At 32.8% G+C, this 22,631-nt stretch overlaps 1 protein-coding gene across 1 annotated transcript; it reads right to left on the reverse strand.

Moving 5' to 3' along the window:
• Positions 1-10,938: 10,938 nt before the first annotated feature.
• LOC145045214 (PKS-NRPS hybrid synthetase cheA-like) lies at positions 10,939-17,596 on the reverse strand. The gene is made up of 8 exons (XM_078993558.1): positions 17,587-17,596; positions 17,445-17,518; positions 17,338-17,393; positions 16,740-16,779; positions 15,608-16,652; positions 15,080-15,520; positions 14,138-15,001; positions 10,939-11,141 (listed from the first exon to the last, which is right to left on the reverse strand). The coding sequence occupies exons 1-8, from the start codon at positions 17,594-17,596 to the stop codon at positions 10,939-10,941; spliced, it is 2,733 nt and encodes a 910-aa protein (XP_078849684.1).
• Between the last annotated feature and the right edge of the window lie 5,035 nt (positions 17,597-22,631).

Genomic DNA, 22,631 nt, shown 5'->3' on the forward strand with positions numbered 1-22,631 from the left:
ACTCGTCAAAGTTTCGCGACGGAACCGGCACGGCACCGGGAAGCGTAAAAAGTGAATTTATGATAGAGCGAGATTTAGCCTTAGTGATCTAAACGAAAGTCGTAGAGTATGTTAAACTGAGAAAATTTATAAAAAGAACGCCCAAATCTGACTTCGTATGAAGAAGTTATGATTTTTCTAAGATTCAGCTTAGTAGTGTACAACCCGAAACTGGAATTTTAGTTCGAGCGGTTTTTGGCTTATGCAGCCTAAATGAGAGTTGAATATATCATTAATAGGAACTCAACGGTAAAAAAACAGACAAAAACGGAGTCCGTATGAAGGAGTTACGAATTCTTCGTCGTCATTTAACAATCTAAACGCCTCGTACTGTTAAATTTAAGATCGGTCGAGAATTAGCCGACGGAGTCAAAATTAAAGTTGTAGATATTAAATTTACCTACGCGTGGATATAAAGAACGTCAAAAACGGAGGTCGTATGTGAAAGTTACGGATTTTAGAAGTCGGAAGTGTGCTGTGCGAAAATGGGTGATGTGGCACAATCTTGGCCATTGCTTTCTCCCCAAGTCTTGCCACTAGATGGTGACATGTGGCACCAAGTTCAGCCATTTTCACCCTATAAATACCACGTCTCCCACCCTCATTTTCTTCACACCTTTCCCATTCTTTCTTCTCTTTACTCTCTCTCTAGAACCTCTCTCTAGCCCCGAAATCCCCCGAAAAGCCTAGGGAACCTCCCTAGCACGAGGTGGAAGCCTCGGAGTGCTCGACGACTCCGAGAAGAAGAGCTTTTCGGCTCGGAAACGCTACTCCAAGCAAAGCCTGGTTTTCTATAAAACTCGTTGTAAGTGAGTTACGCCTACGCTATTTTTAATATAGTTTTTATTTAATTATATTAACGTTATTAAGAACATATAATAAATACTTGGGCTATTATTATGGGTTATATAAGTATTTTGTTAACGCTTATATAATAGTAATAATATCTAGACTATTAATTAGTCTCGGCGAATAATAGACTAAAATCTATTGGTGATAATATTAGGTTTCGTCGAAGGAAATTATTTTAAAGTAAACGAAGCGTTGTCCGAGTACCGAGTCACCACCTTCTCAGGTGAGTGCATGGTCCCTTTCATCTTACACATAGATATGAAGTATTTATTATATAATTTACGTGTTGTGAGTGCATAGTCCCTTTCATCTTACACATAGATATGAAGTATTTTAATATAAATTACGTGTTATGTGTACATATTGTCTGAATCCTTGCTGTCTATGCTGAGTGAAAGATTTTTATACATGTTTTAAATGATTTAAACTGTATACGTATTTTATATCTACAAAACGTGTTGGGAAAAACATGAGTAGATGAAATAGTTGTTTTGTGATAACACGATGGGAGACATCAGTGTTGTCAGTGATCCAGTCATCTAGTGGAGTATAGATGACGACTATGGACGATACTAGACGGTCCAGTGGAACGATAGCAGTTTCGTAACATGTAGGTATTTTTGAACTAGGTGCTCATTAGGTATTTTTGAACTGAGTGTGTTCACTACGTATCTTTGAACTGAGTATGTTCACTAGGTATTTTGAACTAAGTGTGTTCACTAGGTACTTTTGAACTAAGTGTTTACCAGATGTTTCGGACTACGTGTTCACCAGATATATTCTATAAGCCTTGGTAATGATGGACTTCGTTTCGATTCCTTAGGATGATCCTTAGGACTAAATAAACGAGGAATAGCTGATTCTTAGGGTAGATCCTTAAGACTAAAGAAGATAATGGGGATGGGTAATTGGTTTGATTGTTTGATTGTTTAAACATAATAATTATATTATTGTGGGTTGAAAACCCTATGTACTCACCAGGTTTCCCAACCTGACCCACTCAGTTTATTTATATCACAGGTGTTGATACGAAGTCACTTTACACTGAGAGATTTTAAAGAGATGTAGATCACTAGTGTAAATAAATGTAAGTTCTGTTTATGCTTATGTTTCTGTATTGACGATGACATCCCAAACGTTTTAAAATGAATAAAGTACGTTTCTTCGGAAATTTTTTAATAACGTATTTATCATGTTTTTCTGGGAACAAATTCCACAACATTTTTATTAAAAGAAGAACTCTGATTTTTATAAAGCATAAACAAAAATTGGTCTTTTCTGGCCGTCAAAATGGGGATGTCACACTATATAAGCTCATTAAGTCTTTAGGGATGGCCTCTTTATCAGCCTCCAAATTCTCAAAACCCTAGAAATTGTCCTTTAGCCTTCATGATGGTATTTTGAGCTCATGGTATCCATTTTTGGTTTTGTTGGGACATTTCGAAGAAGATGGAGTTTTATGCAGGGTTGAGGATCAAGGAAGAGCTTATGGATCTAGATTATGTGCTTCATTTCAAGCTTGTTTGAGGTAAAAAGCTTTGATCTTGTTCATGGATGTCTTAGGTCTAGCATTTATGAGATTTGGTTCCTTTTTGGCCCATGAATGTGATCTAGTGGCTTGATGCCACTCCAAGAGCTTTGAGTTTCCCCTCTTAGTGTTTATAAGGTTCAAGGTCCATAAAGTTAGCACCTTTAGGGTTTAAACCCATTCATGATTAAATTTGGATCCTTTTCATGATGGTAGAATGCTATATTTTGAGGTTGGGTCTTCTTGGGGCATGCAAAGTCACCAAGTCAGTGACTTTATGGTTCTAGACATTTATTAGACTCACATTTGTGGTTTAGACTTCCGGAACTATGCATTAAGAGGTTAAAGGAAGGATTTGATTTATCGGGTGAGTATGGTGGGCGACAAGTCTGTACGGCGTACAAGCCAATCTGCGAGTACGCTTAGCGTATAAATGGTAAGTCCCGTGTATTCTGCCGGGAAGGTTTTTCATGTTGGGCTTCGGTTCGGGCCATCTGTTGGGCCTAGTTATCTTGGGCCCTGTTGGACCATCAGGTTTTGGGTTGTTAATTATTTTGTGAAGGCCCACAATGGGTTTGGGCCCAATTTGAAAAATTAGGCCATATTTTAGGCCTTGTGGATTTTATGGTTTGGGCCTAAGTCTTGGTCTAAACTAGGTGAGGGGTAAATTGGTCTTTTTAATTTACCCCCGAGTATGGATTATGGATATGGTTTAGGACCCAAATGTTGATTGGGTGTTGTTTTGATTTTTTAATAGTTCGAGGATCGGTCAGCCAACAGCCAGAGATTTATTCGCGGGATTTAGCAATGCGAGGTGAGTTTCCTCACTATGTTTAGTAAGTTGAATGCACCAATATAGGGGTGTAAGTGAGTCGAGCTACTCGGGATAGACTCGTTAAAAGTTCGACTCGAGATCGAATTAAACGAGTTTGAGCCGAGCTCATGCCTAAATATGAGGCTTGTTTATTAAACGAGCTCGAGCCGAGCTTCAATTAATGGGCCCGTGAGCCTAGACGAGCCTATATATACATACATACATACATACACGCTCACACACACACACACACACACACATATATATATACATACATACATACATACACAAAGAGGCTCGTTTAGGCTCGCGAGCCCACTAAATTGTTCATGAGCCGAGCTCGAGCTTTATTTTAAGGCTCGAATCGAGCTCGAGCTTCCTTGAATTAAACAAGCCGAGCTCGAGCTTGGTCAGGCTTGGGCTCGGCTCGGCTCATTTACACCCCTACACCAATATCAACCCATTGTTTGCTATGTAGAGTGCTAGTTGTGTAAATGCCCAAAAAAATGAACAAGGGGCCCAAAGCGTATAGTTTATAAGGCTGTAAACAAAAAGGGCTATCAACATTTTCTAACCACACCCAAAAGTTTTATACATGTTTTTAACAAAAGTAGGGATTAGAAACATCCTATTCTATACTAAGGGGGTTGGATGAACTCATCCCCTTTCCATTCTTGACAGCTACCACCTTTTGCAACTTGATCTCTGTTATCCTTTCTGAAGGCTTCCTCCTTCTAACTTGATTTACTTTGCTCCTCTTTATGGGCCTCCTTCTGACTTGATTCAATTTTTGTGTGATAGGTATTTCTCTCTCACCATCCATCAGTTCATCATTTACCATTACCTCACCCATCCCCAGCTCATCTATGCCATCCTCCTCATTCATCATTTCCTCATCTCCAAGTACTTGAGTTATAGGGAGTTCTTCAACTGTTATTTAGCTAGCAATTCCAACATTCTGTAACAAGCATAACAAAAAGGCCATTTAACAATATTCAACATCGCAAAATGAATAATGAGAAAGCATACTTGTGACATAACAACATCCACATGTTCAATAGGTTGTACTTCTGCTTCACTCTATCCAAGACCTTCAATTTGCTGTAATTCTGCTTTACTGAGTCCAAGACAGTCCATGATCTCTTCTCTAGTGTAGTAATATTTCCTTAGTTTGTCAATTGTTATGCTTATGTCCATGTGAAAATCTGGACTTTCATCTTTTTCACTCACAACATTTGGAATGACTACATGTTGAGGCTCACATTTAGAAAACTCAGAAGTACCCTCCCCATATTCTGTTTGGACTCCTTCACCAGATCCCCTACAACCACCTCTATTTCCTCTTCCACTAGATCCCCTACCACCACCTCTACTTCTTCCTCCACCAGCCCTTCCACCAGCTCTAGATCCTCTTTTAGTTCCTAACCAATTAAGCAAATTAGGTTCCAACCTAGGCCTATCCATTTTTTTAGGTTGAGGTTCAGGAACCACTCTAGGATTCTTGCATGATGTTTTATTGTGTCCCATTTGTAGACAATTTTTATACTGGACAGTTCTACCCTTGCTTGAGACTTAAGAGTAATTGTCGTGATTTTCCGAAACATGTCTTCTTTTTTTAACACTAGGCCTTACTGACATCTTCCTTTCAATGGGTGGAAGGGGCTTAGTGTAACTTGTTTCTTCCCATAAGTTACTTCCATTAATTGGGAGTATATTCTGATCATAAGTTGCCTTGTAATTATTTTTTGTTGAACCAACTACTTATAAAATTAATTGGATCTTGATTGGTGTACAATATTTCCACTTGTGCATGCACACAAGGTAACCCTGAAAGTTCCCATAATCTACAAGCACACTTTTTTTCCTTCAAGTCAACTCCATAGTTTTGAAATCCATTCCTTACTTCATATTCATTCACTCCACTCGAAACTGCATACCGACTTCTGCAAGTACATAAAATAGAACATAAGATGTAAACACATATGATAGAACATGTAAAAACAAAACAATTGAAAATACTTACTTAATGTCTTCTCTAAATTCTTCCATCTTGTTACCGCGGAAGGAAAAACTTCACTAACCCAGTTTTCAGCCAATAGTTTCAGATTGAAAGCCTTTTCCATCATGTAAAACCTATTATCTTCAAGCATAGTCAGTAGAGGTTTCTTTCTTGCGTCTATAATGATTGCATCGAAACACTCAACAATCCCATTCTCTACAGCCTCACAAGCTAAGCCAGTAGAGAAATATGTCCTGCACCATGAAGTTGGTTCCCTTGCCATGAGGTGATCATAAGAAGCAGAACTTATTGCCCTGATCCTTTCCATATTAAAATTGAAATATCCTTTTGTGGTAGATTTTGCAGCAACCCAAAACATGTTTCTGAACTCCAATCCACTATACACTTTTCTGAAATTGGCATAGATATGCCTGGCACATTGCCTATGCTCAACATATGGTAGAATATCCTTACTAGCTTCAAGAAGACCCTTGATCATGAAAAAGAAAAGTTAATTAGCAACATCATACACTATTGTATATAATGAAAAATAAAGAGATAGTTACTTTACCATGTGTTGGTCACTGATTACACACACACCCCTTCCACCCTGCAATCCAATATCATCATTAACCAAATCCAATTGTTATTGTTCTCTACATCAACAACTGCCCATGCTATACGATACACCTGATTGTTGACATCCCTACCTATTGTAGTTAACAACTCACCCTTACATTGTCCCTACAGAAAAGAACCATCCAATCTTATTACCCTACAACATCCCCTTTTCCACCCCTCTTTTATTGCTTTAAAGCAAATGTAGAATCTATGAAATGTTGTGGTATTATCAGGGTTTACATTAACTGTAACCCTAACTGTGTTGTCTAGATTGGATCTTAGTAGCTCATGCCCATAATCCCAAACTCTTGCGTAGTGGTCACTCAATTTCCCATGAGTTAATGACAGTGCCCTCATCCTTGATCTATAACAATTTAACGATGAAATTTTGCAATGAAATTTACTTTGTATAATTACCTACATCTCCTTACATTTTAAATTAGGTTTCCTAATCAACTCCTTCACAAATTTTCTAGCTAACCAGGTAGGATCCATAAGCCTTGAATTGTTAAAATTCCTAACACATTTATGAATGTCCATAATCTTTTTGACTTGGAAAGACCTTTCGGTACTCATCAAGAAGCCCTAACCACAAATGGACACTTCTTTGGATCACTTCCACATATTGCCACTAGTCTAACATTATCACATTTTTTTAAACGGATTTGAAAACCCTTACTAACAGCATAGTTGGTTAAACACAATTTCAGTTTATGTGGGGATTCATACCTTTCACCAAATGTTGGTCTCATTTTGTTCCATTTCACCTTTGGATTGTAGGTGGAATACTCAAATTCCTCATCACTATCTTTCTCGTTACTACCTTCCAGATAATCTTCATTTGATTCTTCTTTAGTGATTCCAGTTTGAGCATCGTTTCCAGTTTCGGCATCATTTTCAGCTTTTAAAATCATATATTGTCTCGTAATCGTCTTCTTCACATAGAATATTGAGAAATTCGTCTTTGCATCGGGAAACTTGTTTCTTTTTGAAGTACGCATCCAACTCCACATTTATTGTATCAAAATCATGGATGTCGTCCATGATTTCAACTGCACGAGGGTAAAAGCCCTAGTTTACTGAGGGAGAATGTGAAACGAGAGAGTTAAGTTGTACTACGTGTGTATAAATGAGATCAATTAAACCCACGTAAGCAAGTCCTGACCACATAAGCAATTTTTATCGGCTAAATGATGGTCGCTGGTAAAATAGGGCCAAAATGTTCGATTTACTCGGTTTCTTGGGTTTTTTTTGTTCAAAAACAAAATTGGGACAAAAGTATAACTTTTCCCAAAAGTTTGGGACTTTTTTGAAGATTCCCCTAAAGAAAAAATGTAAAGTTAAAAAGGACCACTTATAATTTACTAAAAAAATAAGCTAATTTGAAACTGCCCTAGATGCACTACCCTACCACATTTCCCCTAATCCCCTTTTTAACTCTTCAATTTTATGTTGTTGCTTCGAATTTAACATGAGATAGTGGTGATTCCAGAAGGATTGCTTTCGATTCATACAACCGAAAGAGGTAAGTGTGTTTCTTTTGCTTTGTATTTTGCTTAATCCTGATATCGGTTTTCGGGTTCTTTGTGTGTGAGATAAAGAGCGTAATCGTTGAGTGCTTAACTGGTTTGTGATCGAATTTGAATTGATTTTGATTAAATTATGAGAAAACTATATGAATGGTAACAAGATCGTGTGACATTTTGGCCCAGCTAGTATTTAAAAGTAGATTCATGCAGTATGACTTAGATATTCAAAGCTATTGCATATAACTATATAGCTGATGGATTTCTTTAACTACCGTTTCATTATGTGAGTCCTATAGTGCCATAACAAAAATTGAAGGTCTTGTCATGGGTTCAAATTTCAATTAAGAAATAAAGAAATCCTTTTTTTTTTTACAACAGATTACTCAACAGGTCAACATATAACAGAAACTTAGAAACATAAGTTTTGTTTAATGATGCCTAATGTTCTAATTTGCTAACCTTTACTTTCGTTTTGTTGGTAGTGTAAGAGTAAGGAATATTGCGATTACCACTTGCTTCCGAAATATGATAATGAGATCTAAAAATAGAAAAATGATTAGATGAACCTAAACCATTTGATTATCTGTGGAAGGTTTAGTGTGATTCAAACACGTAAACAGTAAAACATATTTCCAATTTTGGCTACAAAAGAACAGAAAAGAAAGATTGCTAAACTTGCAACTAGTTCACACTAATTATGAAAACAATAAGCATAAGTTTTGATTCTAAAAATAGAACGTTTTATGTTCTTGAAATCTGAATCAAAACAAACCATTTAAACGTGGATTATTCTAGATGAATCTTCTATCAAGAAAGATACTCCTTGTTGAAAATCAACTTGTTTTTTGTTGGTTCCCACTTGTTAGTACTTAGTAGTTAACAGTTAGTTAGGGTCTGTTTAAATTGAAATCTAATTATGAAGAGTTTTTAGTCAAGAGAATTTTAGTTTAAGTTTGAATTGTTACTAGTTAATAATTTTTGAATATTTGACAACTTCAGACCCCTGTTCTTCCTCTTTGTATATTCAACAAACAACAACACTCCCAACATTCCTTATGGTAAGTGAGTCACCATGATTATGTGCAATTTAATGACTAAAATTCATATATTATTATTATTATTATTATTATTATTATTATTATTATTATTATTATTATAAATCAACATGCCTGAATTGTTTTCTATTTCTTTAATAATGGTAGGTGCGCTTACAGATTGACTCGTTTCTTAATGAACTAACTAAAGCACACTACAGAAAAAGGCTCTGTGTGGGTTACTCTCAAACACTATAAGTTTAATTTTTTTTTTCCAATTAAGGGTATTAATTGTCAATTTGATTATATGTTCCTCATCTGACAAGTCTAAGGTACAAAGAAATAAGATGGCAACTGCTGGTAAAGAAGTTGAGAACAAATGTCTTGTTAGAGAAACTGATGGAAAGAAGAACATTTCCACATTGGTAATTATTAAAAATCTTTCTTCTTTTTTGTTATCTTGAATTTTGATTGAGATTTCCTCATTGTAATATAAACAGGTTGGAATGAAGGATCATCAACGTTTTCAAGCATCTTATGCTACTATTTTGAAGACACGAATGACTACTTTGAAAAAACGAGAGAAGAAGGACAAGAGAAAGGCTGCATATGTTGATAAAGAAGCTACAAGTGTCAAAGAAACGTGCGACTACTGCTAATAAGCCCTAATCTTATCATTAGGGTTGTGATTTCTTTTACATCTCTTGTTGCATACTTTCTTTGAAAGATAATAGTGTTTGTTATATTTGAAGAATCATAGACACAAGTGAGTGTTATACTGACAGATACTCGGGTCCTTTTACAAGTGAGTTTTTGTTGGATAGGTTTTTTGCTTTTCTTGATCCTAGGGACATTGTGATTTTACAAACTTGGTTGCTATTTTTATATTTTCCATGCAAATTGTAGGACTTCTAAACATGGCTCTTAAAAGATTGATAGCATCTAAGACCAAGTTATCCTCACAAACATGTTATTCCTTTAATATAAAAAGCAAAAGAATGTGATTGAATTTTATTTCATATCCTATCAACCAAACCTATATAATTTATTCTTTTGATTTTGCCTATAGATGTTATGGGTTGTTCGATAGTTGTTGATTCTCTCTAAATTTGACTGAATAAGAGGTATATATGAGGAGCTATGACTGAGTCAGAGACTTTTAAGTGTGATATCAAATAGTTTGAATCTAACCGAGCACATTTAGTTTTTACTGGCTTACATATCAAACAATCTTTTAATATTTGTTGACTAGGAGGTTAAAGATATATTGAGATTATAAATTTACAATCATAAATATAATATAGCAAAAGTTCAAAACTAAGAGAAATTACTATTGCAACTTTCAAATTAATATAGAGTATAATATAATGTGTAATACCACCAATTCGACATTTCAGTCTTTTTTTGTAAGTAGGACTGTGGCAGGGTGCAAACGAAGTAGTTCTTTTAACATTGGGTACTAAAATGCATTTACTTCAAATTATAAGTTAAAACATAAACTCAGAATATCAAACGGAAGGGAAAAATCACGCATAAACCCTTTTTTCTCAATCGCCGGATAAGAATGGCGACAGCTGTGCCGACGCCTTCTCGGACGGAAATCATCGCACTTTTCCGGTCGCTTCTCCGTTCAGCTCGCCAGTTTCCTGACTACAACATCAGGGAGTACACAAAACGCCGTACAATTGATGCTTTTCGTGACAACAAGACTCTATCGGAGCCGTCATCGATCGCTGCCGCCTTTACCGACGGCAAGTCTCAGCTTCAGCTTGCCGAAAGACAAGCTGTTGTTTATTCACTCTACGCTCCGAAGATCAAAAGCATCATGGATATCAAACACTGATTTGTTTAAACGGTATTTGTTTTTTTTTCCTGTTGCTGTTAGGGTTTCTGGCTCGATTGCCATTTCATTTGCATTGAGTTTGTAGACTTCCGGAGTAATGTATTTATAGATTTTGAGCTTATATTAACTCTAATAATTTGCGTACTTTCTAATTTACTGGAAATATAAGTTTCTTTCAATTTCCAATACATACCGGCAATCATCTGTTTGAAAGTTCCTATTTAGAATCCTCCTACAAAAAAATATATATATAAATAGTGAAGCTACTAGAAGTTGTTGAAGATGTTTGAAGGTACTCGAATGGTGTAGAACTTTCAGGTGCCAACCTTCTTCGTTAGGAGTACTTGTAAATTTAGCTTCAAAGTTCCTGTTGAATTTCTAGAATCCGAACCTCACAGTCACAGCAGATATGGATAAACGAATTCCTTCTCCTATTTATATAGGACCATGTACAGAGTAATAATTAATAGTTAGTCGTGTCCATCACAAGGTACATAAACAAAATTTATTCAAACATTTTGAAAATCAATGAGCATAATAAAGCTTTATAATGATCGCTTGTAGTTAGACACAGTAGCAACAACAACTGATTGTATAATACGATGATACTATATTTAGGACTTAGGAGAAAGTACATAAAACAGTAGATTTGGTCTACTACACAACATAATAATAGAATTCAGTTATGCAGAGGGTTAGGTCCACCAGGAACAAATCGCTTCTGTATGTTGAATCTTGTATCCATAGGAGGAGGTAGAATAATAGTCTCATGTAATATTCGACACCTGATGCAACAAAAGCAATGAAGAGGCTGATGATGATTCTTATTTTTGCCTTGTTGTTGATGTTTATCGCTCAGAGTCCTTCCTTCCACTTTCATTGCTGCAATTAGGCAACAAAGAAACACAGATGCCAGAATCTTGTGTCCAAAAACTGACCTCTTCATGTTCATGGTGGAGTGTGGAGTGAGAGTGAGAGTGATGGTTTGTGGGGGAGTATATGTTATGAAGGAGACGACTCATAAATAAGATACATTGGGGTCAGGTCACAGGTGGATTAGCCTAATTCTGGAATGTGTTTTTTGAGCTTGTTTAATGTGATCTGATTCTGGAGTCTGGGGGAGTTTGTTGTAATTTTCGTTTGTGTTTGATATATTGACTTGAAGGAAACAGTAGTGTAGCTGATTGCAGGTATGATGACAACCTACAGTGTCAATGGCATTTATGATTGATGACTAGTCCTAATAAGGACAAACAGATATCGTTTTTGTGCCTTCTGCACTTATATACACACGTATCTCTATTGTTATCACTTTTTGCAGGGTGAAAAAAGCTTACTGTTTTTTTTTTTTAACTTCAAAACTTTAAGTTAAACAATATAACCTTATGTTATTTTTAATCATTCATTTGATATTCAAGGAATGGGCTGAGGAGAGGGGGTTGACTGCATTTACTAAGAGAGTCAAAAAAGCTTAACAAAAATGGTCATGTATAAAGCTGCTATAATCTCTTTTTGTTGGTTGGTTAAAATTTTGAATGCTTCATTCTTTTCAATTTTTTCTTTCTAAATCGTGTTCTTATGTGGGGGTGGGTCTTTAGATGTGATGATTCTTTTGATAATCATATCAAGTGTTTAAAACGATGGTATATATATATATATATATATTTTGGTTGATTTTAGAAGTCAGTTATAATAGTTTTGCTTTGGCAAACATGGATCGTAATTTGGCTTAAGAGTATTTTCTTATAGTCATATATTTTTGATTATTTGCAGAAACATTAACTAATTCCTAAAGTTGCAATATTGATGTTGAGAATCTTGTTACAAAATCCTTTATATTTTCCTTCTACAACTTTTGCTTGCATTATATTGTTTGTAACTTATGAGCATTTTGAGAAGGTGTTTTCTAGGCTGCCAATATATTCTAATAAACTACTAATATTCATATGAACACTGTCAAAATATCTTCATCTTCATAAAAGAATAAATACGTATGGAGTAAAAACTTAACGGGTAAGTTGCATTAGTTTCGAAATAACAAATAATAAAAACAAATATTTTTGAAAAATAAATGGATTTAAATCAGTTTGGTGGGTTAAATTTTAATTTAAACGTATAAACAAAAAATAAGAGACCCAAAAAAACGTTCGGAGTTGATGTTTTCGTTTATATTTTTAACTTATATACTGAAAATCAAGTTGATTTGACATTTATATTTTTTACTATGTTCTCTCAATCATCATTTTGAATGATTAAAGACATAAGTAAAAATATAAAAATATTACCTCCTTTTGAGAAATATATAAAAATTGACAACCGCGGTGTAGAGATGGCAAAAAAAACCGTACCCGAGTTGACCGGGTAAATCCTCGATTTGACCGAGAATGAGTATTACCCGAATGAAAAAATCAGGGATCGGGATGGGGATGGTTATACCTGTCGGGTACCCATACATGTATCCAAAACTGATCCGATGGGTATCCGATATATATATAGTATTATTTATGTTTTTATTTTTAATGAATCCATAAATATTAATGCATAAGTGTAAGTAAGTCACTAGTCATAGTAAGGTTTTTCAACAATCAAACATGTAATTTTTGGAAGATTTTTTTTATTTTTGCAAAATAACGGTTTAATTTGTAAACTTGAATATTACTGTTTATTTCATTTTTGCAAAAAAACGGTTTAATTTGTAAACTTGAATGTTACTGTTCATGTTGGAATAAATTCGGTGATTATAATGCTATATATTATTTCTTTTAGTTTTTGTTTTGTTGGGTAATATATAACTATACATTATTGGGTGTTGATGTGGACACTCCACTCTAATCTAGTCTAATACACTCTAATCTATATAGGTTGTTATGTTACCTAATATTTTACTAACTTTTACTATTTATTATCTTATTATTATATAATCATTTTATTAACTTTATTTATTTTTCAATTATTTGGCACAAACTTTTAAAATTCATGGTAACGTTGATCAAGTTATTGAATTATATATATATATATATATATATATATATATATATATATATATATATATATATATATATATATATATATATATATATATATATATATATATATATATATATATATATATATATATATATATTGAAATTGGAATCGAAGCAATATGTGTTCGTACTTTGACGTAAATGAGATTGGTTCCAATCACAGACCAATTAATTTTATTAAGTTTATTTTTCAATTATTAATTATTTCTTACAATTAACGATTTCTATTAATCTTATTATTATTTAAATAATAGTTTATAAATAAATAGTAACAAATATGACTTTTCTTTTTCTATGTACGTCGTATTTTTTTACAGTAACATGTTTTAGTTTTTAACTTATTATTGTGATTTACATATGTTAATACAACTATTTAAAAAAAAAATTGGACCATTTATTCGTACGTTTATAAGATAAATAAGAAAATAACGATATAAATTTCAAAAAAAAAATACTCTAAACAAATCCTCACCAATCTTTTTTTTCTTTTAAATTTTAAATATTACATAGCAAAAATTTGATACAAAACAAGCAACAACTAATCACTTATAGTCATAAAAGATCTTTCAGTAGGTTTCAGATGCTTATAAAATTCTAGCCGTGACTTATATATAGTTTGCCATTCGGTTGCTGACGGGGCTTTGTTGCGGATCCACAATGCCGCAATGGGAGGCATTGGGTACTCTCCTTCCAATTGTACCATCACATAATGATTGGTGTACACAAGTGCAAACGTAAGGACCCGATGATTTTGAAACTCTCTAGGACCTCTCCAAAGAGGGAAAAAAGTTACGGGGCCTTCAGTGGTCAAAAAATGAACGATCACACCAAACCTGTTGGCTATCAAGATGCCTGTCTCAGGCATAAGCATCCAATGTTCTGTTGGTGCTGACTCATTTTTCGTAAAGAAAGACAATGAAGTAACTACTTCATCACATCCAACGAAAACTCTTGTATAGTCGTCATATGAACAAAATAACTCGTCTAACAATTGTTGACGAATGTAAAGCCACTGATCTTCACCATATCCAAGACAAACGGCTACTGATCGAAAACCACAATTTCCATCACCCAATACATTTTGTATATGTGTGATGTATGGATGAAATATAGATGGAATTTCATCCAACAATGAATTATGTCCCAATGGTGGTTCCTCGTTTAAGTCAATCTTGTATGAACATTGGCCTATCGGATCCTCGTTCATGTCTGTCTGGTATGAACACTGCCCTAGTGGTTCCTCGTTTAAGTCTATGTTGTATGAACATTGACCTATTGGTTCCTCATTTAAGTTTATGTTGTATGAACATTGGCCTATTGGTTCCTCGTACGAACCCATGACGAATGAACTATGTCTGGCCGGATCATCGTTCAAGTCCATAAAGGATGAACTATACCATGGTGGCTCCTGGTTTAAGTCTGAACAACTGTATCTGTGAGTAGCTTGACTTTGATGTTGGACACGCTTTATTTTTGGGCGTCCACGGTTATTTTTCTTAACCAAAGGTTCATTGATCAAATTCGTTGATGGATCAGTTATCTCATCCATTCTCCTTAAATAATTATATTTGATATGATCTGGTTGAGTGTTGTATATCTCTTTAAACCTTTGCATACGATGATCAACATTAAGATCACCATATTCCACAGATATAGAAGGCGTCAAATCAAGCTTTCTCCAAAAAGCATCAACCGAATCTAATGGAATAGGTGAACCTATAGTTAAACAAATAAAATATCATAAAGTGGTTATAAGTATAAAAATGTCAATTTAATCCAATAGATTAAACATACCTGTACCGACATACATCACAAGTTCGTGAGCACATGGTAATCCAAAACATGTCCGCAATTGACATCCACAATTCTCAGGAGTTGGTACAAATCTTTTTGACCGATGAAGCTCTTCCAATATTTTATCCATAGCATGCACTGAAACACGTTTTCGCAGTACTTCGAATATCTGATCCTTAAACCTTGGCATATAAGTGATTATGCAGCGTGTGAAAGTTTCTTTGATAGCGGTTTCTTGTGATTGTACAACTTTTTCAATAACATGTATGAATTTGTCCAAATCACATTTCGCAGATTCCAGGTGTTTTTTCAGCTTGGCGTGTTGGCTCTCGACTCTGTTTGTTGTTGAATTTCCAAAACTGACATGTTTGTCAGTCCACAACGATACAAATCTTTCAGCATACTTCCCCAACCAAACAGTATAAAGATAATCAAAAACATCTAAAACGTGAAAAAAACAAATTAGTTTGAATGAATTAATAATAATTGTTAAACAAATTAAGACTTCAACAAATATAAGAATAATACCTGCATGTTCGAACAATAATGTTTGAAGGTCTGCATAATTTTGCATATATGCATTTAGTGTTGGAGATTCGACTAACTTCGTCCACTTTAGATGAAAAGAATTCCAAGTCTTTTGTGGTTTGATTCGTTGTCTGCAATGCTTTGTTATATCGTTGAATATATGCCACCTACAAAGTAAATGATTACTTTGTGGAAAGACATCTCCACATGCTTTCATCAATGCCAAATCTCTATCAGTGACGATAACACGAGGAAAAAAAGAATCGTTAATCGTCAATTTCAAACAAGTCAATGCCCATATATAGTTGCTCGTTTTTTCATTATGCATGAATGCAAAGGCTATGGAAAATGTCTTGTTTGTAGAAGTGACACCAACAATTTCTAGAAAAGGAAGATTATACTTGTTTGTTTTATATGTAGCATCCATCAACACCACATATGGAAATGCTTGCCACATCTTTAATGATGTTGGATGAATAAAAAATAGATCTTCTAACTCGTTAGTAATCGTGTTTGCACGATACTGTAAGTTGTACCCTTTAGTTTGCAAAATGTGCATAACATTCTGCATCGGGGTTCTACCTTCTCGCCGAGATCTCCCCAACTTCTGGACAAAATTATATATAGTTCTCAATGAAGACACATTATTTTGATTTTGCGCTTTTAGTGTTGGCAAAATATTTCGCGGTTTCACATCCAACTCTGTCAAATCTTGCACCAAACGAGCTTCTTTATCTGAGAAACGCATTGCAAAAGGATGACCCTCCATGTACATTGATGGTTCGTGATTGTGTTCGTCACGTACGACCCTTAACTTCCAACCATCGTGTGCTTTCAAATAATTTCCTATCAATTTGAATGGACAATTAATTTTTTTTGTTTGCGCATCTTTATTCCTGGCTACGCCACCACGATCACAACCAAGTACTATTTTAGAAATGAAGTCCTTAGTTATTGCCTTTGATCGTTTAGTGACGATAACGTAACCTTGTGAACGTGCCACATTTTGCACCCACATCATTAAATCCCCACGAGAACTAAAGACCTAACAATTGAAAAAAAACCATGTTAAAAAACCAATAAAATACATCAATTAATTACGAATAAGTAAATAATAAGATTAGAGATATACTTGGTCCGTTGAAAATTCCGAAATATTTTCCATTTTTTTCCTGCAAAAATAAAAAAACAAAATAAAAATATTAATTAATAACCTAAATTTTATTTAAAAATATATATTATTTTATAAGTTTGTGTTAAGTAAATGTAAAGTGATCATGAGAACTTCAAATAGCATAACCAAAACAATTATTTTATAACCACAACAATTATTTTATAGCACCACCTGATTAATAACCAAAATAATTATTTTCGTTAATTAAGTTTAGAAAATGGACACCTTGGTCCATGTTGCCATTGGGCCCATCCTTAGGCTTAAAGAATTGTCTAATATATTTATAAAAAAACCCTAGTTTTCCCTAAATCAGTTTCCACACCATCTAACATTTCGTATCCCTCTTCCATATCTATCTCGCCGGATTGTAGACCTCATTGGCCACCATGTTGCCGCCACAATATATGGCACGTTCCTGTCACTATCTCGACGGAGCATTGCAGCAACCAACTCGCCGTCTCGTCGGATTTTCGATCTTGTTGGCCACCATGTCGCCGCCGCAAAATGTGGCCCGCTCTCTCTCTCTCTCTATGGAGCACTGCCACCACCAACTTACCTTCGTTTTTTTTTTTTCCGTCGGAGAACTGCCACCACCAACTCGAATGGCAACATCTGACGAACAACATATAAATGAAGATACGAAGTTGGAAAGAAAGAACTTACCGTTTTCCGGCGAACAACGACTCCGTCGACTATTTTCCGGCAAACATGTTTTCTTTTCCGGCAGCTTGTATAAACTTTATTGATTTTGTATTAAGTTTACTGTATTAAACTTCTATTAAGTTTACTGATTAAGTAAACAAACTTATAGCCATTGTAAATTTAATTAGTTACTGTTTTTTGTGTTTTAACTTTGGAAAATAAAAAATTAAGCATGGGAAAGTGGAGATTCTTTTGTAATAACATTTAATAGAAAAATTATATAAAAAAAGTAGAAAATTATGATATATAAAACAGGAAAGGGGAGATTCCTTCATAATAACATTTAATAGAAAAACTATATAAAAAAAGTAGAAAATTATGATATATAAAACAGGAAAGGGGAGATTCCTTCGTAATAACATTTAATAGAAAAACTATATAAAAAAAAGTAGAAAATTCATAAATGGATTTCATGACCCGATAAAGTTTGTTTCTTAATATTCATGGTTTAAGGCGTGGAAAATAAAAATTAAGCATGGGAAAGTGAGTAATTTTCTTGGAAATAGTTCTGGAATATAATCAAAAAGCCAACAAAAATTTGTCAAACATTCTACTAAAAAGGAAGTCAAAATAGCGTAGACTGGAGTGTTTAGAGAGTGGAGTGTAAAAATAATATGCCTACATTATTTTTTATAAAAGCTCAAAACTTTGTAATGAGAAAAAAAATACCTAATTACCCATTGAAAATGGGGATAAATTTTTAATCCCTCATGGGGATGGGGCCAAGTATGGGGAACACGAAACCGATATACCGGTACTCGTTGCCATCCAGATGAGTGAATTTTGCATTTGATAGATGTCATAAAACTGCAAAAAGAAAGGTATTAACTACCTCCACCAACCACCTTCTAAAATGTTAAAACAAAACAGCTTTAAAGGGTTGTACCATGCGTACGTAAGATTTGTACTATAGTAATGAATTCATGTTTTGTCTCCGGATCTTGTGTTCCATCATTGTCTCCATATGCATGGGTAACTGAAGTTTTATCTTAACCAAAGTTTGTTCGACTCTTCAACATAAATCACTCAAATTAATTAGCATACGAAATTACTGCGAGTTATCTTTTTTTTTTTTTTTTTTTTTTTTTTTTTTTTTTTTTTTTTTTTTTTTTTTGTAAATATCCAAAACTACTTTGTTGTATAACTAGGTATGAGGCCCGTGTATTACACGAGTTTATTAAAAATAAAAATTTAATATCAATATTTAAACTTTAAATTTAAAATCAATATTTAATATCAATATCAATTTGAGAGCTCTCATTAATTATGACATTTATTACATTATAAATATATCAATTCTTTTTCAAGGAAACATTTATTTCTCTCAATATTGTAACCGAAATAAGTTGTGATATGTGAACAAATCAGAAAATTACATGTGAAAATAAGTAAATTTTAAAAAATCTATTAAAATGTCATGTGTCCAAATCAATGAGGACATGACATGTGGCAGAAAATAGGTTTTATTTATTAGTATAGAAGCTTGAGGGTGTGTGGTAAAGGTTGTGGTTTGTCATCTCACTCATGACACCCTACAGCCTAAGTTGGGGAAACATATTTGCAATGAAAATTTTATGAATGCATTTTTAGTTTATATATATATATATATATATATATATATATATATATATATATATATATATATGGGAAAAATGAATATGTGGTTGTTATGTACCTAGACTTATGTATAGAACCTTTTAAATGATGCAGTTTTAAACAAAACAAATCCAATTTCATTTTATCTTTGTTTTGTTTTAATAGAATAACATTGAATTAAGTTCAATTATGGAATGAAAAAGATCAATTATATATTTTTTTATTGCAAATGATTATTGAGTTTATAAAGAAAAAAAAATAGTTTTTAACGAATATAACTCAAACATTTTGTATTTCAATTTAAAAACTATATCTAATGATTTTATAAAAAGCTTGATTGAGTTATGACATGTTCTTTTATATTTTATACTATTAGTTTTCATTTAGAATTTAGTAGGGTTGATTAAATTGTCATGACTTTTAATGCTTTAAGTTCTTATACACAATGAAGAAAAAAAACATAAATTTGATCGATTTAGTAAGTCACATGATTAATGAAGAATAGTCAAAGAGATATCATGATTAGTTTGGATATAAATGGATCAAAACTACATTATTTGGAGGGTTTTATATTTAAACTTAGGTACATAACAGCCACATATTCTCTAAGCTCTCTCTCTCTCTCTCTCTCTCTCTCTCTATATATATATATATATATATATATATATATATATATATATATATATATATATATATATATATATATATATATATATATATATATAGACACACACACATACGGTCCGAATTTGATGATGACTCCAAATTTGGTGAGGACTGTGAGTATAATTCTCGACCAATCATCTTCATTAAGTGCATTTATGTCCATGTAAAACCAGAATTGGTTGGGGCTAATAAGGAGTTGAAATCAAGTGTGTCATCGGGCTACTAATAAGCTACTGTAATAAGGTGTGTCATAGGGCTACGAATCATATCCTAGTCTTCTTCGTCTCATCGACCTGAAAAGCTATTCCATCCTTGAAGAAACGATTACATATATCATCGTAGGATCCTATAATCTGAAGTTTCAAATTCGATCAGATTAGTTTACATTAATTATAATAACTTTTGTTTGATTGATTTCATTGAGAAGGTTAATTACGAGAATATGTTAAGTTTTTTTTTTTCTAATTACGAAAATCGGTTTTTGAAATCACATTAGTTCAATTAACAAAACTTTTTGTGCTTTTATGGAAATAACGTTAATTCAAACTGATATTCGATATGAATTAGTGTAATTGCTTTTTTTTTTTTTTTTTTTTTTGAAAAACATGATTTAAACTTTGCTTCATGGTTTTTCATATTTAGGTTAAAAGTCGAATTTTTAATTTCAAAAATGATTTAAATCGTATGGAATCATGAGGAAAACGAAAGCTTTTCCAGTTCTTTGATAAAAGCGTTGAACCAAACTGAAATTCTATGTTAAAAAAAGGCTATTTTGAAAAAGTATGTTCTCGTATGCTATGTTTTTACTCCTAGGTTAAAAAAAGCTTCTAATCATTTGATTCAATTTATAGATGTGCTTCTTTGATGATCCTTATATATATATATATATATATATATATATATATATATATATATATATATATATATATATATATATATATATATATATATATATATATATATATTCTGATTCCGGTGAGGACTCTTTTTTCGGTGAGGATTCGTAATGACACTTTAAAAATTTTGAAAAAAATTAGAAAAAATACAAATCATAAAATAACGCATAGTACTATATTGGAGAAAAAAAATTGGAATTTTTTTTTTTCTTTTTATCATTAAAATTGAATCATGAATAATAAAAGGTGAACCATAGATCATAAAAATGATCCATTATTTAATTTTAATAATCCAAATTTTTTTCCCAAGTTTTTTTCTCCAATATAGTACTATGCTCGGTTTTATTATTTGTATTTTTTTAATTTTTTAAGATGTCTTCACAAGTCCTCGCCGAAAAAAGAGTTATCACATGATCCAGTTTATATATATAATTCATACAGTTATATTAAAGGTTGATGAAAAAGTTATTAATACAAGTTTATGAAAATATTCATCATTTTGGATCATAAACCATCATAAGTTTAAGAAGATATACAATCATGCTATATGTATTATCAATTGTATCTAAAAATCATATGTTTGGAACTAGATTTAATGCCAAAAATTAAATGATAAAAGGGTTATCAACTTATGTTTTATGATGACTTGCAATTGTTTAATGAAACACCTAAGAGAGTTCATGATTTTCTAATCATGTTCATTTTCCGATTCTTTTTGTGTTTAGTATGTGTCTTTGGGATATGTTTTCATTTAATGGTGTGGATATTTACCGGTTTCATGGTGTTGTTCCTGAACTTACAGATGGCTTGATGATTCTACTTACTCTATAGTTGATGCTCTTGATTTTAAAAAAATTATGTTTGGTGATTTTTAAATGTTTGTATAAGTTTGCTTGTAGTAGCTCCCTTTAGGTGTTGAGGTGTTTTGGTCGTGGTTGATTTGAGTATGTAAACTTGAGCATTTTTATGGTTTATCACATGTTTGAATCAAAACGGTTGGTATCAACTCCATATTTTGATATTTCATGTGTTATCACATGTTTGAAACTTTGAATCATAAAAGTGTTGAAATTGAAGCATTAAGTTATTGATCATAGTACGAGTTTTGGATCATTTTTTTTATCATATCATTGCATTTATTATACCTTTTGGGATTAGATAAAATCATTTATTTATTTGTTTATCAACTTATTTGTAACATTGTATAATACATATTTCAAATCGGATCATTGTAGAGTTTAGGATCATAACACGTTTGTAGATATAAAATTGGAGCATTTGTGGTGTTTTGGATCATAACATATTTGCATCATATAATTTTGGATCACAAAAATCAAGTTACTATTTGTATTTGGATCATAATACTTTTAGATCATAATGTAACATACACATTTAGTTATCGTGTTTTGTAATGAATAATATTATGAAATATTATATGGAATTTGAGTATTGAGTTCTAATAGATAGTTTTTACTTGAAATGAAGTAAAACTATGTTTAGAATCACTCGAAAATTATTGAAAGTCCTATTAGATTCCAATCAAATGTCAAATATTAAAATTTCACGAAAATATAAAATTTGAAATAAACAAAATTTTATTATTGAAAGTTGTAAAGAATCTCGTTAGAAACATTTAGGTGAAAACCTCATCGAAATTCGAGTTATAACGAAAAAGTTATGACCAATCGAAGATCCACGACAAAACCGGCAAACACTGTTTAGCGTAAAAATTGAGTTTTCGATAAACTACTTTTTAGCTTTAGTGATCTAAATGAAAGTCACAGTATTCGTTAAACCGGGAATTTTCATAAAAAGAACGTCCAAATCTGACTTCGTATGAGGAAGTTATGATTTTTCTAAGTTTCGGAATAACAGTAGACAACTAAAAATTCAAAATAAAGATTGAGTGATTTTTAGCCGACGCAGCCTAAACGAGAATCGAAGGTCTCGTCAATAGTAGTACAATGGTAAAAAGACAGACGAAAACGGA

Source organism: Lactuca saligna, chromosome 5 (genome assembly GCF_052625555.1).
Source record: "Lactuca saligna cultivar CGN05327 chromosome 5, ASM5262555v1, whole genome shotgun sequence".
Lineage (NCBI taxonomy): Eukaryota > Viridiplantae > Streptophyta > Magnoliopsida > Asterales > Asteraceae > Lactuca > Lactuca saligna.